This window comes from Cyanistes caeruleus, chromosome 1 (genome assembly GCF_971803275.1).
Source record: "Cyanistes caeruleus chromosome 1, bCyaCae1.hap1.1, whole genome shotgun sequence".
Taxonomy (NCBI): Eukaryota; Metazoa; Chordata; class Aves; order Passeriformes; family Paridae; genus Cyanistes; species Cyanistes caeruleus.
The window spans coordinates 87,457,988-87,476,437 of NC_141701.1; the positions used below are offsets into that span (position 1 = coordinate 87,457,988).

Below are 18,450 nucleotides of genomic sequence, written 5' to 3' on the forward strand. Positions count from 1 at the left end.
TGAAGATCTCAGGCAGTTGAATATGAAAAGGTTTGAGAATTCAGTATCTAATGTATGTTTGTACTAAAGCCCATTCCACAACTCTTGAACAGATCTCAAGATTTCAGAGAGATCTTTTAAGTACATAAGGTGAGCTAAATAGCAAGAAACAAGAGTAGCTAGAAGTGCAGAACTAAGCCCCCAGGAAATTGTGAGAAATTTCCTGAAATTTCTACCTTAAAAGTAACTTGGTGTGCTTGTAAACTTTCAATTAAAGAATTAAAATTATGTATATCTACAAAAACACCTATTAGAGCCTGGAATCGTCCAGGTTATGCTTATCCTTGCAAGTTTCTTCTGTCCATTTAAGTGTCAGGATATATTTTAATTACCTCATCTCATTATCTACCTCTTTAGTAGAAGTACTTTACTGGGTGAGAGGCTTCTAAGTAGCACATAAAACAATGTACAAGTGAAGCTGAGGGCTAACTGCTGAAGAAACCAACACAGAAGTTCATTTATCAATTAAAACATCTAAGTATTTTTTTTATCTCTTTCATGCCTTAAATATTATCTGAATTGTGCAAAAGGTAATCAATTCAAGTTAGCACTTTTATACTTGTTACAAATAAAAACCAGAGGAGCACATTCTACATCACAAAATGACCCATCCAAATGTGTGACACAACAGTGTAGTTGGTTTTAAAGCCCACTTTAAACATTGCTAGTGAACTTGTCAGAGCAGCAAATTATCTCAAGTTGAGGGTTTTGGTTTGTTTTGCTGGGGGGGAGGTAGAAAAAGTGCATTTGCCCTTGTATAAAAAAATGACACAAGGCACACCCAAAATCTTTAAGAACACTAACTTTGCTACTCAGTTTTAAAATAAATGCTTCTGGACTGAGTACACCACAAAATGAAGCAGGAAGTGAACAAACCTTTTAAAACCTTCACTGAAGAAAAGCTACAAAGTTTCAAAACCAAATTAAGACTACAGTTTTAAAATAATTTATTCGGTCACATAAATACTTTGTAACATTTGCATGTTCCCTTTTTTCACATCCTTGGCACACAATATAGCTCTTAACTTGTACAAAACTAGTGTAAACATCCATGGAAAACAAAATGAAAGGAAAGCTGGCTGACATACATAAAAATTCAATAAATAGCAAAAGGAGTGAACAGCTGATGGTAAAGATCATGTAATTTTACTTGAATGTTTACTTAAAAGAATTAAAATTTTTAAAAAAATAGTGAATTAAAACTCCATTTCCATCTTTCTACCATTTTTGCATTTAATCAGACACACAGTAACAATTCTTTAGTTCAAATTCTTGAATGAACAACAGCAATTCAATGCAGTTGTATTACTTGAGGCATTGACAGTTTCAGTTCACATACAGAAGGTTACAAAACAGTATTTGCAGGTTAGTGGCTTTGGACAGTACAACTTCTAAACTCCCACACCTCATTCCAACACGACATTAAGATTTTCCTTAATGAGCATTAGTGTATAATCTGTTCTTGATAAAGACGACATCGGACAGATGCTGTCGGACACCTGGGTAATGCTGAATGTGGTTGAACCAACGAGACACATTAAGGTATTTCTCCTTTTCTTGCACTGTGAGGTCCACCTGCATGGGGAATAAATACAAGGCACCAGTAACACCAGGCACTGCATCATTAGTCATAACATGTGGTAAGGCAAAATAAAAGTGGATGATTTTACAAATGATTTAAACTCAAGTAACTTGTTACAGTCCAGCAGTATTCTATCCTAATTTCATAGTAAAACTCAAACCCATAATATGTATGGAAATTTAATCTACTCAAAGAAACAGACCTGGAGGTGGAATATACAGTTGCATGATAGACAGGGGGGAAAAGCTTGCACAAACTAATGCATCTCTCTATTCATGGGGTCAGCATACAGCACTGTGTGGTGCAGGGAAGAGTTTCACAAGAGTTCCACAACCCTTTCATGTTCATTTAGCAGACAGTCTTGTCTCACAGGCAAAGTGACTACTTCATGTTTCAAGGTGTACTGTAAGTACAGGAGTAAGCTTTCCCCAGGCAATTTCAGACTGGATAGAATAATTGGAAGTTGTTTTGTATGACTATTGCTCAAAATGGAACAGTTACTAAGAATCAGCATAACTTAACTGTTCAGATCTGCTAGCTTACATTATTAAGATAGCAATGGCATGATTCAAATTTTAGCAGTAAAACAAACTGGAAACCTGCTCATACTTCATAAAAATACTTAAAGTACTATCACACAGAACAGCTTCAAGACCAATCAGGGACAAGTCTCTATCACAATATTGCAACAGCTCCTCGTCACAGGCTATGTGGCTAAGATTAATGCAGAGCTTCAAGCCTATCTTTAATCAGAAGACTGGCTTAGCTAAAGTTATATACCATAACAGAGCCAAATTTTACCTTTAAAAGTCTTTCAAATTAAAGTCAGCAGCATCTTCAAAGCCTTCCTACAAAGTCTGTTATTACTTCAGAGTCTTTCAAGCTGTAGAACTATTCCCCATCTTGTACCACCTGTATTACTATTCTTGATTACTAATTTTATGTCTTCTTACTTCTCTGTAATCAAGTTGGCTTTTCAGTTTAGACCATAATCTCTTTTCTCATATTAACATATTACAACTGAATTACAAATGGGGTAGTTCACAAAACAGACTGTAAAACCCACATCAGGAATAAAATGTGATCCTCACATCAACTACCTTATCCTAGCTCACCAATACTGAAACCAATCAGTGCAGGATTCACATCACTTCATTTTCAGTTAGATAATTAACCATCAAATTTCAACTTAATTAAATTTAACTTAAATCTTGACAATGATGGCAGTCAATGAAAAAAGGCACATCTATAGAGGACAGTTTTAACAGATAACTAATGATCTAGATATGCCTAATATTTTTCATGTTTAGATTTCTAAAGCTAATCAAGGTTAATCTCAAAAGCTAAACAGATGGCATATTCCTTACACTTTGTTCTACAGCCACAAGATTTTATGGATGCTGCAGGTTCACTGAAAATTTGGTCTTGGGCACAAGACAGCTAGAAACAGATCTGTTTCAACAAACTTTGGATCACAGAAAGAGCTAAACATACTAATTTACAGATTCTATTAATTTTACTAATTCAGGCATATGGGTAAAAAGCTGCTCCTTAAACCCACATCTTGTCTTATATTTCACCTTGTGAAACACCACCCTTTTGATTCCAGGAGTTGCCTATCAGATTTGCTGCTTCTCCTTGCTGTTCTCTCACACAGCCCAGCACTTGGCTTAGAACTGGGAAGCTTTGAACATTTTGTAGCAGCTAAAAGAATATAAGAATATGTACTAGAAGATGAACCAGTGAAAAAATACTGAGGGAGAAGAATTTCAAGGAGTTGCAGAAGGGAATTCCAAACCAGTGGAACATAGCATTAAAGATCAATTAATGGGAAGTTGAAAGCATAGTAACTGTGGCAGCAACCAAAAAGCAGGGATTTTGCTCCTGAACCCAAGCAGCTGCTCTTCCTAGGGAATGCACTTGCCTGAATACAAGCCCAGCACTACGAATATATTTCCTTCTGCAGTTTTGTACTGTTATGAACCCTAGTTCAGGCAGTGTGAGAAAATCTGCTTTTCTTGCTGCTGGCATGGAAATGTAAACATTGTTCCTGCAGTTGTAGAGTCAGATAGAAATACACAGAAAAACAATAAAAAACAGGCACATATTTTTGCTGTTCTAGAAGTATAAGAGAGTTACTGGCAATTAACCAAGCGAATAGTACTAACCACAACAGCACTAACAAAAGGGGAGTGCGGAAGAGAAATCTAGAATTTTGAAAAGCATTACAAATGAAAAGTGGAAGCTATGGAAATAGAACACTGTTTCACAAACTGCCTGAGTTTCCACAGGTGCAGTATGTTCAGGACCAAAAAGAATAGCAGTACCATTTAGGGAAAGATGCTTTTGATCACCTGCAGTGTGTTATAATTAATGGTAGCTGGATGCTGAGGGTTGATATGAAGCTGGGGGACCATTTACAAAATAACACAGTGTGTTAGAAGAACAATGTGCGTGCTCTAAGGCAGCCAAAAACTACTGAAAGTGAAGAAAGGTATTTTAGGAGCAAATACTAAAATACTGAAACTTTAAGTTCCTCGAGTTTACAATAACCTTTTTCAAAGTCTTTAATGACTTTACTGGTTATGGAAAGGCTGAGCTAAATTTTAGATTTTGAAGCAGATACAGTATTTCCTTCCCATAATCTTTTATTGATGATTCTTGAGCTTCACATTTTTCCAATGTAAATAAAAAACCAGAAGTCTTGAACACTAGTCCTCTTTCATTCTGTTAGTGTAGTGAAAAAACATCTGAAGGGCAAAACAGACAGCCATGCTAATAATAAGACCCCTTTCTGTACTCTAGGCACAACATGCAAGATATTTTTACTTATTTACATAATGTACTCTATCAGTGAAATATATTAAAAAGCACTTTGTGGCATGCTCTACTTTTTACTCAGAACATAACTCTTAGGTTAATTGTTTAGAGATCACTTCCATGGCATTTTTTACAACACTTTGTTAGATGGGTATTTTCTGTTCTTCCTCATTAAATTAGATAATTCCCCCAAGTTAAGAAAGGCTGCTGTTCTGCTGTTAAAATAATTATTTGCTATTAAAGCAATTATTTTAATAGCAAAGAAGCAGACACTTAATTTGACAGACTTTTTTTTTTTCATGTCATGAAAAAAAAGTCTTTTTCTTCCACCACAAAGCTCATCAAGGGGCACCAAGGTGGTTATCATACAATGCAATTCTAAGAGTTTCTGAAAGGGCTAAAAATACACAAGCTTTAATTATATTTTCTTTCTTAGGCATTGGGGATGCAGGCATAAAGCCCCATTCCTACACCCTGCAGGTCACAGAAAATCTAAAAATACCTGCCTACATATGAACCTCTTCAGCATCAAGAAAAGGATAGATACTGACTTTTTAAACTTAGCCTTTAGATACGGGAGAAAGAGAAAAAACCCACAAGCTGAATGGTGTATTTCGTAACATACATGTACTTTCACATAGCTTTGTCTAATTTTCTGCTGTTAAAGGAATAAGCTTAAAGTTACAGCTTATCTTTAAGTTAAAGCTGCTTCTTTTGCAATTCAGTTTAAAAACCATTTTTACTGTTACCTCAGTAAGAAAATAAGCAACATAACAGTGAATATTACCAAGAAGCCATGGCAATCTGTTTATTACAGGAAATGTTCTATATGGAAAAAATAACTCCAAAATAAACTACTATTGTAGTCCTACTACATTTCAATATTAGTAGTTCTGACTCAAGGACAACAGCTTAGTTTGTTTTGTACTTGGTCATATTCAGTTTGACACCATAATTTTGACAAAATTTTTGAGGCGTCTTCCATTTGCAGATATAAACTTCACCCATAAGTAATCTTCCAGACCTTATTAAAGAAATTTTCAAGTCAGACATATAGAGTTTAGACCAGTTCCTTAGTTCTGACAACATTTTTGAAGTATAAAAGCAGATCAATCATCATATTGATTATTTCTCTTGAGATAAAGCTGGACTTGTGCTGGTCAAAAATATTTAAGACTGAAGACATCTGGAAACGTTTTAAAAAAATTTTAAAAATTCCCCATATTAGAAAACAAGTTCATTACTACAGGGGGAATTTAATTCTTACTGATTGCTTAAGCTAACCTCAAGCAATGCTTCTAAAATTTATGGTTTTTTTTGCAATTTATGCTTTAACCTAGTAGAACTTTACTGTTCATATTTATCCACATATGTATTTCTGGAATCGAGGTGTCTATAAGACAACAATATTAATGTTACATGCACAGAAACATCAATTATATATGACAATGTAGATCACATTGATTGGAAAGGCAGTATCAAGCATTACACTATTTGGGAATTTGTGACCTATATTATGATGCAGAACAGCATGTACTACATAGTTCCTGCCTTATTACTATGAATGTGTATTTCTAATTAGAAGACCCAAAACACATTCAGTCTGCAAAAGCCCTGAAACACTACCTGTGTATCTCTCACTGATTGAAATAATAATTCTTTTCCCACACTATGGATTTTTAAACACATTGCACTCTTGTGTTTATTAAGATAACTAGAATGGACAGGAAGAATGAGAGGCAGGCACACAATCACAGAATTAACAGTTGCTGCTATTCAGTAAACAAACTGTCAGTTCAAATGGATGAGCCTGGACAGTGAAGAACCAGACTGCAGAACTCCTCCTGGATAATGGGAAGGGCAAAATGAAAGTGGGAGGGGTGGAATGAATACAAAGATGCATGATCTATACTCAGAAAAATACCACAAGATACCACAGGTGAAGAACTGAGGTATGTAAGTGGTTGATCTTAAAAACTTTTCGAAAGAAACGTGCATCAGAAGGGTTTTAAAGTTTTACTACTTGGCTTATTCAGGACGATCACGGTATGTCAGTAATATTTACAGTATCTCATCACTAATGTCTGTGTTAGCATGTAGTTTCCAGTCTATCAAAATCAGAGATTAACCTTTAAGATACTACCAGTAATGTTTTCAGATCAGTTTCTAGACAACTTGATGGACAGCAAGATCTGTGGGTTTGCCCCATGCCTCCTATTTCTACCTCCTTTCTTAAAGCATCTTTGGAAACACATACTGATATTTTGCACAAGGCTTAGCTGAAGCAGTGGTGGATATGACAAACTGCTTCCTTGAACCACATCACATGAGGAGATACAGCAGCTTCCCCTGCCTCCCCCATAAAGCTTAGGGCAGAGCAGCAGCTCTGGACATACTTTCTTCCAACTACAAGAAAAATAAAAATAATTAAAAAGACATTAAAAAAAATAAAATCAGAAGCTTCTACAATTCAAGATCCTGCCTCTATATGCCTATCAATTCTGAAACCTTCAAAATACAGGTTTTTAAGTAGGAATTACTTAGTAGCTTCTATATTTTCAGATTTATTTAGAATAGTCATCCTGTTGCCCTTTATACCCTTCTGATTCAGAAAATTACCTTTGACGAAATCAAACATTTCAGAAACAGATGCTGTACTATAAACTTGTCCTGAGTAGTGTCTGGATGGTTGCAGGCACCCAGGAGCACCAAGTCATTTGTTTTTACCATCTGTTCTAATTCCCAAAGCAATAACTTGTATCTTCTCATCTTGATTAGGTGGTCTACTCTAGAGCAAACTCTAAATTTAAAATATGCTTGGATTTTCCCCTGCCAAGTTTTTGTGTTTTCTTTTTAAAAAAAAGTCTCATTTGAACTTGTACTCTTACAGAATATACAATCATATTTTTAGAAAATACTTATAGTCTTTTTTTATGTCTGCACATCATATGTGAAAGGTAACCCATTCTCACACTGTAATCAACACATCTATCCTACTGCTAAAGATATTCTACAAGGTAAATATGATTTAATAGAATTAATCCTATGTGACTTACTCTAGCATGTTTTCAAAAATCTGAAATGAAGCTTCCCTCTCCCCTGCTTGACACTCATTTGAACTTTTACTCCTGGACAGTCAAGATACAGATACATAAGATCTCTTTCATTTCTGGTAGAATTTCACTACTTGATTGCCCCTCCCCTCTGCTTCCATTTTGAAATGTAGTATTCTTCTACACTTCTCCCAGAGCTCTGTTTTTAATTGTATAAAAGTAACCATCCACCCAGTTGATTGAATTCAATTCTCAGACACACTTGTATTTGTCAGAGGCATCTTCTTCTAATTATCCTCACTCCCTCCATCAATTTTCTAATACAAAACTGACTGATTTCATCTTTTCCTGAGAATTTAGTAGACCTTTTTATATGAGACCTTTGGCTTCTTCCCACTCCAGAGAATGACAATGGCTCATTTACAAACACATTCCAGCCACAAAAATGCAAATAGCTTCTACTGCTTTATCTTTAAATTAACACTTGGGGCTCAGAACTGAAGGTGCACCAATTTTTAAGCACTTCATAGTAGCCTGAGCGGACTACAAATAATCTCAACTTCTTCCCCACCCAGAACAAGTTTATTTTTGGGGTGGTTTTTTTTTTTCTTTTTCCTCCATGGGAGCACCAGCTCCCCATGTTATTTTCATATTATGTACCTTATCAAGTCTTATCACTTGAAACACAAATGACAATTTGTTATGGCTCAAACTTTTTTTCATGCATTAAGGAGCTTAATTTACACATGCACTTGTATTTCTCTAATGCTAAAGAAGTCAGTACTTTCAGTTCTGACACATCATTTATCTATTTCCCCATGTACTTCTGTGACTGTAGTTCTGTAGTTCAGTCGTGTTTCATACTCAAACAGGCAAGAATTCCTCAATCCTATAAACACAGGGATAGGTATCAATCATCCTTGCTACATTTTGCAGAGGAAACGAAAGCATTCTGACACCACAGGTCTCTTGACAGATCCATAGCTAAATATTAAAGAATAAAATGAAAATTTAAAACTAAGTTTTATCTTCATCTGTTCTGCTCCATTCAGTAGGTCAACTTCTACAACAATATAATGCCCTTTAGATAAGTAACAATTATGATAGTTCTACATATAAAAATGATGCAAGTAATGCTTACCATGATATGATGCAATCCATAGTACATCAAAATGTCTGCTAAGGTAAAAATGTTTCCTGCAAGGTAGACTTTATCTTCAAGGTGCATGTTAAGATCCTAAAAAGGAAAAGGTCATTATACTGCTGTAGTATTGACTTTGGGAAGCAATATATTAAAGGAGCTGTTAAAAATACTACAAATCTCCTCTGGAGACCACACATATGAAATAAACACCAGTATCAAATTATCCAAATTCAGCAAACAAAACGAACAATACAAGAAGAAAAAATTCTAGAAAATAAATGAGAAGATAACAAAATAAAGTATCATTATTTGACAATGAGAATTAGGTAAAATTTAAATGCTGGTCTCTAAACAAAGTGCTTTATATGTAGCAAAATTTTTGTAAATGCAAATGCAATTTATTTTAAGCTGGCTTCACAGAAATACTTTCAAGTCTGCCTTTTTTTCGCTTCAAATTACTGAAACTCAAAAATTAGAGAGTTGTGCACTTACTATGAGTGCAAATTCAAATGTTTAACATTTGATTAATAGAAAATACAGTCCTATGATAAAAGGACAGCATACTGTTCTTCCAGCAGCAGCTGTGCCTGTCCTCCAGGACTCCTTACAGCTGGTCAGGAAGGTTCTAGAACTCCAAACATCTAAAAACTATGGAAGCACACAGGAATAGTGGGGTGGGAGACAAGGTGTTTCAAGCTTGATGCTGGTAACTTGATACCCATCAGCTGCTATCACTTGGCACCTGCTTTTATCAATGTTGAAATTACTGCTAGCAATTCTTTATGACTGATACTGCCAATTCAGCTGCTGTCCAAGTCGCCAAGAAGAGAGAATTTCAGCATTTTAAGATAATCTCTCAATTGTTCCAGATCAGAGGCTATGAGGGTGGGTAGTCCATTCAGGTTCAGTAAATACTTATGTCAAGTGAGTACTAACAGAAAGACTCCTTTTTATGGCTTTCTGTATGCAACCATTCTCTGCCAGAAAACAAGAGGCTGACAGGCTCAGTGCTGTTCAGGTTTATCAGTTCTGAGGACACAGGAATCACACATCAGCTCTACCTCTTTATCTGTCCTTCCTTTTCTCCAAATCTTACCTACTTGTCATCTGCTTTATGCATCTTTCTGCCCCCTACTTTTCTCTAAATAAATGTAACAATAAAATTACCTACTTTAACCTGGACCCCAGCATAAGCCAGCTTTAGTTATACAGTATTATTTTTACACATCTACAAAAACAGTTCCCCAGCTTTTCCTTGGATTTGGAAACTCCCCTTATCTGAAGGAAAAAAAAGAAGCACACAATATCTTCTTAAGCCACTCCCTCCCCTTGCCCTAGAAACAGAGGTAAGCAGCTTAAATGTAACTAACACTTTCAAAAATTTTAACTTTTCAGTCTCAATTATAGCATGTTCCATTTTCAGACAACATTTTATTGCAAAAACAAGTCTTGGACAAGGAGTAGGGGGTTAATACTTAGTGAACAATTAAAAATTATATTTGGCCTTAAGCATGTCGCACTTTTTGTAGTTACATAATTTAATGATATAGGGATTTCCTGTAACACATATACTGAAAATAAACCAAGACCAAAACACAAAACTAGAATATTGAGCCTTTAGGACATCTAACCTTGCATTTGCCTTTGACAAGCTCAACTATGTTAAACTACCTTACTGTTCTTCGATAATCTCTTTATGACAGGACTCCTGTACCCTCTGTAATATCTGAACATCCCCATGCCTGCTTTAATTTCTCTTATTAGAGCAAATCAGGGAAACATATTAACCCCTGCATAGTTAAAATTCTGTAAGGTCAAGAGTCCCTGGCTATGTAGCTTCTTTTCTTTAGACTGGTTTACTGCTTTGTTCATGTTAGTTACTAATCAAATTACCTTAAACATGTAACTACAGTTCTGTGGAATCTCCTACATGCAACACAAAGGCAAATCCAATGTTAAGAAAACTGCAGGAAGAAAAAACCCCAAACCTAAAGATCTGCTTACTAGAAAAAAAATCCCACAAATTTGTTTTGAAACAAATTCTCTGACCAGCACTTTTCATTTCAATTAACCAGAAATTCCACATGCATGATAATGAAAATTAACACCACTGAAATTATATCTTCTCCCCCTCCTCCCCCTTAGCCTAGGCTACAGAATCAGGATTTTGTAAAGTAAAAAGCTAATTGTCTCTGAAGGTACCATCACGACATTTATTTTTCTGCCTGCTGAAAATCTTGGATTTCCACATCAAAGAAATTACAGCATGCTAATTCAGTGTTTTATATTGTAAGTGTACACTCAAAATACTCAACAATAAAAAAACCCCTAAAACTTTAAAGGCAAGGTAAGCCATTACAGCGTGAACAATTACTTATTCTGGTTCATCAAATTTTATGAAGTCAGTTAACTGAGCAAATTAAACTTGACAAAAATGGTTTAGTCTAGTATAAATTAGCATTAATTTACAATTCTGGTTTTGAATATGTACTTTCCTCTCCTAAAATATAAACAGATACTCTGATTTAATTCTGCAAGTCACGTTAATTCAGAAATACCATACTTTTTCATGTGCATTAGACACATTTAGTTAATCTTGCCTCATGGGTTATGCTTCCCATGGATGATTATATTACTGGCTAATAGCCAAATGTGCTAAAATTCCTGAAAGTCAAGTTTGCTTAAATGACCACAGTATTAAAGTGAAATAGTGTTCTTGTCCTGGAGAGATTAATGAAAACATGAATGTAAAACTACAGAATTTCTATCACATGCAGGAAATTCAGGTCTGCTGGCTGTCATCTTTGTTACATTTGTCTTTCATGTACTGAATGTCACTACTTAAACGATTTCCATATATATAAAAACAGGATTAAAAAACTAAGATAGTCCTGGAAGTTGCTTGTAACTATATAAACTTACTGTTGCATTCCCTCGGGAAACTCCTCAAATTTCAGACAGGTACTTAAGGCATAGCTGCATTACAATGCATTAACATACACTGAGCAACTGCAGCAATTCAAACACCATTTTTGGGTAGGAGGGGGAGAAAAGCAAGAGAAAGAATAATTGTTGCATTATTTACGGACTAACAATAGATTTCCATTTGCTTGTTCTATGGGAAAAAAAAAAAATCCAATTTACAGCCTCTATCTAGCAACAGCTCAACACATCCCATTCAGAGCACACTTCTGAGCACCCCCCAGCACTGCTTACTGTCTGTTAAATATGCAATCCAATGGCCCCTAATCAATTTAATCTGCTCAAACTGCTGAATCCCTGCCAGTCACTGCCAGTTGTGACAGTGACTCTGATAAAGAAAAGTTGCTTTTTACAACAACTCAGGAGCTTCCAATGCACATAATCATACTCTGATTTTGTTGTGGGTATTTTGCCCACAACACCCTACTTGTATATGTGCTTCCCTTACACACAGAAGCACGTCCTGTCCTTTCAGTCAGCAAGATTCTTGAGGTCATTTATGCCCCAAATGCTTTTATATCTCACGAACCATGCAAAGACAAAAAGCTGAGCACTCCCAAATGCTTCAGGAAAGATCCTGACAATGCAGAACCCAAGAAAGGGTTTCTGCAGCCACATCCAAGAAAAGCAGAACTACATTTTTGGTACATAGACATATTTTTAATTCTCATGCAAGACTTTTCTCTCTAACTGACAAACTGTGAGCTAAACATGGTCTGGAACAATATTATATTATTAAATTAATCGATAAATGTTGCTGTAATAATAAAAATTCAATCTTTAAACCTGTAAGTGTGCAAAAATATCCTGGTGCTAATGAAAGAGGTAAAGAAGTTAACACAAAATTGAAGTTTGAAGTGTTTGCTGGACAGGCTTGCCAAAGCAGAAACACATCCCATTCAGGACTCTCAAAAAACAGTTTGCAGACCTGTGGATTAATGGCATGAACAGAGCATGGATTAACCTGCTTTTGTACCTGTGGAAACTAATTTTTCAAGCAAGCATATTAAATAGAAATTACAGCTCTCTTATTCAGATTTTTAATTGGATTTCATGATTACATCCAGGCAGCACAGGAGACTGGGATAAAGCTAATTGAAATAATGGAACATTGTTCTGTATGAGACACTGAAAGTATTACACAAAGATTCTTAGTTATCATTATCCTTCAGTGACCAAAGGTTTCCACATTTATGTGGACGCTTTAATGTGAATTTAAAAAGCTATCAGATATTTGTCAGAAGTTTCTGAAAATGGGGTATGAGGGGGGAAGAACCCTCAGGTTTAAAATACCTAAAACTGATAAAGCAAAGATATTAAAATCTCCTGAACAGAATTCACTAACACCTAAGTAGACAATTGATGGCACAGAGGTTCTCAGTTCCTTCCCTGAGGAGCAGAAAAAACACTAGTTATCCTGCATGACAACTCAAAAATTTTCAGTTTTTTTTTTTTCCTATGCAGCTTAATTTATGACTAACTAAAACAGCAAAGAAACAAGAGATTATACTCTTTTATCCTATGGAAAATAAAGTTAATATAATGCATTGGGTATTGTGCTATCACTGCTATTGACGTTCATCATTCCTATGGATCTGCTGAGGAATAGATTTGGAGCAAAAATACTGCTCCCTTCTAATTTGTCAAGAAAAGAAGCACAAATCAAAATTAGACAAAACCCAACAAGCCCTTTATTGGCCCATTCTGAACACTGTGGCATTTGCTCTGGGTGAATATAAAAACCCTGGTTGATATTTTCTGTTTCACCATTATTTTCCTGCCAAGTAACAGCTTTAGGCAACACGTTAGTAAGAACAATTTAACAACCCATTTTTGTAAAGCAAACAGAAAATCTTTCCCGTTCAAATTAACAAACATGAAACCAGTTATTTACTGACATTTCATAGAACCACATCAGTTAAGGGTTAAATAGAGGCAGCCTAAAGTTTATATCAGAAGTGACTGAACTGTTTTGGCACAGCTTATTATAAATTGTGGCTCTAGGCTGCAACCGTCCCAAGACTGCCATTGTGTATTCCAGACACGTTGTAAAACTACAGTCTCAGACTTCCCTCCCTATTTTAGTTTTTCTTTACCCATACTCCCTTTTGGCACAGTACAGTTTAATGGTAGGCTGGCCCTTTTCTGATTAATCGTGGTGGCAAGAGAACAAATTACAAAAAAAAAAACCCTTAATTGCTATATTATGAAATTATTAGTGCTGAAACAATTCCACAGCAGCCTTGTGTTAAAACAAATTCTGGTTATTCAACACCTGCTTAAAAAAAATCACAGGAAAACTTTTAAATGTACTTAAAGGCATTTCAGAGATTCTCTCTGAAGTAGCACCAATATTTTCTCAGTAAGGAAATTTTGCTTTGCTTGGAAACACTTGATTTATCTACATATTTGTATTTCATCATATTGTCTTTCCTACACAACCAGTGTCACTAAGGCCAAAGCTGAAAAGAGATCCCAGCTTCAGCAGGAAACTACCATATCTCTGCATCTGGTTTTAATACTCCAATGCAGTTCTGCAAATACTCACATGTATGTGCTGACATTGGAGGTATTGTCACTAAAACCATCCTGAGCAGATGAATTTTGTTATAACAAGACAGAAAACTTGCTTTCAGTTTTTATAGGAACAGAAATGCAAGAAAGGTAAATGGAAGTTAGTTATTTGCTCTCATATGGTCTTCTCACAGTTTTGGAGAACAAAAAGCATCACAAGTTTCAAGTTTGTTTGAAGAATGACTGAAACTGTGTGACACTTGTCATAAAAGTTTAGACAACAGATACCTCCAAGGGCCACCTCGTCTTACCACACCTAAAACTGAAGTTAAACCCTGATTAATCAGTGCTTCCTTCAATCAAGTTCTAAAAATCCTAAAGGGTAGAGAGTTTTCATGCTGCATCTGTAGAGTAACCATGACTGTGAAGGTTTGGATAGCATTTGCACATAGAAAGTAAGAGCAGAGATATGTTACCGAAAAAGAAGCAGTGTAAACAAACCCATGATTGAAACAATGGAAGATATTCCCCAGATACAATGAAACCAAGATAACTCAGATTATTTGGGGTTCAAGTGAGAGAAATGGTTTGTCAGGATTTTCACCAAGTTGGTAGGCAATGCAGGCATGGTAGGCCACAAGATCAAGAGGGCTGTCAGCTTGAAGAGTAACAAAGTTTTGTTTTGAATAATTTTAAGATGCATTCTTTGATTTTAAGTAACAGTGTGTCAATACTGCTTCAGTCTATCTTTTGTTTCTGCACACCTTGCCAGAGCCAGAAGTAGCAGGACTCTGCCAGCTTCAATTAGTCAACCTTGCAGCTCACAAATTTCTAAACTCAGACTTACTGGCAGCACTGATTAATGTAACTTTCCATCTAAAACTTATTTTTAAAACTTGAAAAAATAAACACTTTAAAAATTGATTGAATTTCACTGCTCTTTTATATACACTTTGTAAACAGTGCTTAACAGTGTAAAGCAAATTTTCTCTTCAAGTTGTTCCCACAAGACTGCAAAAATACTTTTTACCAGTTGCAAGGAGTAAGGAAAATAAGCAAGTTTTGCTATCTGCTCTTTGTCATCTGGCTGCTCAAACAACAAAGGGAACCCTTGAGATTCTCTTTTCTGCTTCCACCTGTTTAAGACGAAGTAAGCTTCAGTCTACGAGAAAAGTTTAATAACAGCAAACCAAGGACTTCACACAAAGTAGCTCAATGTGAAGGACAGTTTTGTAGAGGTTCCTTTATGATTTCACTTTTCACACACAATTCTGTCCAGTACTTCCTTTCAGCATCAACACCGTTTACCACAGCATCAGGTATGGCTTCTATCTCATAACTGCCACATCAGTAAGAATAGCTCTTAAAACAATCAGAGAAGTATTATCCTGGAATACAACACCAACTTGCGTATAAACAAAGGTTTATGAAGATAGTAAGAAACTGGCACCTCACACAGGCAGCTGAACAGTCTCTAAACTGTGTGGAACACCCTTCATAATTTACAGCCACTGAGCACTGTAAGAGCTCTGCTTCATAGATTTTACAGTTTTAGCTGTTTTCCTGTTTCAGGCTGCTGGGGTATTTTTAACAATAAAAGTGAATAAAAAAAGGAATAAAAGCCAATACATAGTGATACTGACAAGCCCATAGCATTTGTTACATTTTATTAATTGAATGATCATACACACGTTAGCACTGTAACCTTCTTCAAGGTCTAGTCACTCCACAATTCAGTGGCAAGGTAATTAAGTATTCTTTACCTTCAGAATTGTCCTGGTATCTTCCTTACTGGAACCTCCATTTACTCGGGTCACTCTGTATTCCAGCCACTGCTGCACCACAGCCTTCTCCTCAGCAGTGCTTCCCAGCAGTTGGTCTTTCCTAGCCTGCCTGACCAGGTGGGCAGCAATGGTCATCAACCCCGTCAGCCCAGGGCCATTGTTGGTTTGGAGAACAGGAACCTGGAAGTGGAAAGGAAAGTGTAAGACTAAACAAATAATTAAAGAAAGCAGTCTCTCTATGCATAGCTATTGGTTTTTTATGTTCCCACAAAAGGACTTTTGAAGCAATAGATCAGAACTTAGAAGAGTTCTAAAGGTGGCCATCAAAACCAAGTCTGTGTTCACTTTTGCTGTTTGGGGTGTTTTACTTTCAATTCTTACAAAAGAACATGAGCAAACCAAGACACCTCTAGCTCCAATTAAGCAAATTCTTACAATGTTAAGCAGAAATAACACTGCTTGTTCTAACACAGCCAGAAATCTTATTAACTGACTTCTAACTCATTTCCAAATTCAGGACTCTGACTTAAGACTGTGAAGTCACTAGCATTCAACTTCTCTCTGAGCAAGCAGGCTGCAGCAACCACACCTCCTGAAAAGCTTATTCCTATGTTCTGTATTCCTGTGTATTCCAAAATGCCCTGATCAGCAGTCAGGAGCTCACTGATACCAGCAGGACAACACAACACACCTCCAGCTTTAGCCAAGATGTCTTTGTCAGTGACAGCAGCATGTGTTCAGCTGTGGGGAAGGAAACTGAACCACCACATCAAAAAATGAAGTGAATGAACTGAAACTCACTGCAATGGGCTGAAGCCCATTCAGGCATTTATGACATAAAATGAAAGAAATTGATTAAAATGCAACACTCTTTCTTTTAAAGTTAAGTTTCTTTGACCACACAGAGCAGTTTGTTTATGTTCAGATTTATTTAATCTACGGTGCAAACTAAAGTATGATATTATTTTTGTACTTCTATCAAGAGTCTTTCACTACTATTGAGTTTTTTTCCACTGAGCATCCAGCCAGAAAAAGTACACACAGACCTAGTTACTTGAATTTTTCAGCCTTATGCTTTATGGTAATAGCACTAAAATACCAGCTGGGTTGTAAAATAATTAAGGCAGCTTTTGCAACTGAAGAACACATCTAGATATTCAGGACTCTAATCATAAACAGTCATTTAAAAAACCCCAAAGCGTAAGGCAACTGCAGAGCTTAATTTCTCAACCAACCTCCAGGAGGGAGGATCAAAGGGCTCACAAATTTGTGACACTCCCTGCTCTACATTGCATTTTTCAGGCTTCAGGTGCTTCGTAAACCATGGATTCTAATGTTTCCATACAAACTTTGAAACATTAAGACATCTAGAATCATAGAAACATCAAAGTTGGAAAGGACCTTTAAGATCATCCAGTCCAGTATCCATCCAGCACTGCCACTGCAATCCCTAAACCACTAAATCATCAGCCAGTGCCACATCCAGACGTCTTGTAAGCATCTCCAGAAATGGATACTCCACCACCTCCCTGGGCAACCTATTCCAATGCCTGAGCACCACAAGAGGGAAAATTTTTTTCTAATATCTAATCTGGATCTCCTTTGTCTCATCTTAGGTCATTTCCTCTGGTCCTCCCACTGCAGGCACAGTAAATGGACCAGCTCCCACCCCATTACAACCTGCCAGGTAAGAGTACTTTAAAAGAGTAAAATATTTAAGAGCAACACCTCTTCCTATTATTAAAACAGCACCTTTTTCTTCACATATAATTTAATCAAGATAGCACAGATATAACTCGCAGTCGTAGGATAAAAAGAGTGGTGAAAGAACAAGTATGAACCAAGCCGAAATCCCTTCCATAACATATCATGATCCTTCCCACAAGCAGAGGGAAGGCGTTTCCAGAACCTACAGGTTCGCAGGCAGCGAGGCCCTACAACATCCACAACATATGGGAAGGGGCTGGAGGGAGAACAGATGAGATCCCGCATAAAAGGACGTCGATTGGTATATGCGGGACCGCAGTCACCCTCACATCGGTGTCTGGGGGCAACTGCCAGGGAGGCGAGAAGGGAAGCTCGGAGGGAAGCAGCCACTGGGGAAAGGAGACCAGAAGACTCCCGCCCTCCCGCGCGCGCCCCCACCGCCACCCGCTCCAGGCCCCTCCTCGCTCCCTTCACCTTCCGCTCCCCCTGGACGCCGTACTTGTTCCCGCCCGGCAGCCCCAACAGCCGCTCCAGCAGCTCCAGCTCCTCCGCGCCCCTCACCGCTGCCGCCATCTTGCGCGGCGGGACACGCGGGACAGGGAAGGAGGGCGGCAACAACCGCTCGCCCCATTGGTGGACAGCGGCACGGCACCGCCGAAAGAAGCGCCGCTGCCATTGGCCCGAGAGGGACAGCCAGCCAATCAGCAGCCAAGGGGGGCTTCGCGCTCAGCCGTTCGGGAGGAGGGAAGAGCAGCGGGGTCACGAAGAGCGCATGCGCAATTTCCCCAACACGCCCCCTGCTGCAGGACGTGCCAGGCACGCGCG

The 18,450-nt window shown here is 37.3% G+C and overlaps 1 protein-coding gene across 2 annotated transcripts; it reads right to left on the minus strand.

Moving 5' to 3' along the window:
• Window positions 1-969: 969 nt before the first annotated feature.
• EEF1E1 (eukaryotic translation elongation factor 1 epsilon 1) lies at window positions 970-18,388 on the minus strand. Of its 2 annotated transcripts, XM_086901366.1 has the most exons (4): window positions 18,100-18,388; window positions 15,898-16,098; window positions 8,636-8,731; window positions 970-1,614 (listed from the first exon to the last, which is right to left on the minus strand). In XM_086901366.1, exons 1-4 carry the CDS (start codon window positions 18,196-18,198, stop codon window positions 1,474-1,476), a joined length of 537 nt encoding a protein of 178 aa, XP_086757492.1. In that variant the 5' UTR covers window positions 18,199-18,388; the 3' UTR covers window positions 970-1,473. The 2 variants fall into 2 exon arrangements, with proteins under 2 accessions (XP_086757492.1, XP_086757493.1); XM_086901367.1 differs by lacking the exon at window positions 8,636-8,731.
• Between the last annotated feature and the right edge of the window lie 62 nt (window positions 18,389-18,450).

Coding starts and splice junctions, on each gene's coding strand:
- EEF1E1 (XM_086901366.1), bottom strand. CDS start 18,198: ATGGCGGCAGCGGTGAGGGGCGCGGAGGAGCTGGAGCTGCTGGAGCGG. Junction 16,099..18,099: donor GCGTCCAGGGGGAGCGGAAG/GTGAAGGGAGCG, acceptor TTCCACTTCCAG/GTTCCTGTTCTCCAAACCAA. Junction 1,615..8,635: donor ATGGATTGCATCATATCATG/GTAAGCATTACT, acceptor TTCCCCATGCAG/GTGGACCTCACAGTGCAAGA.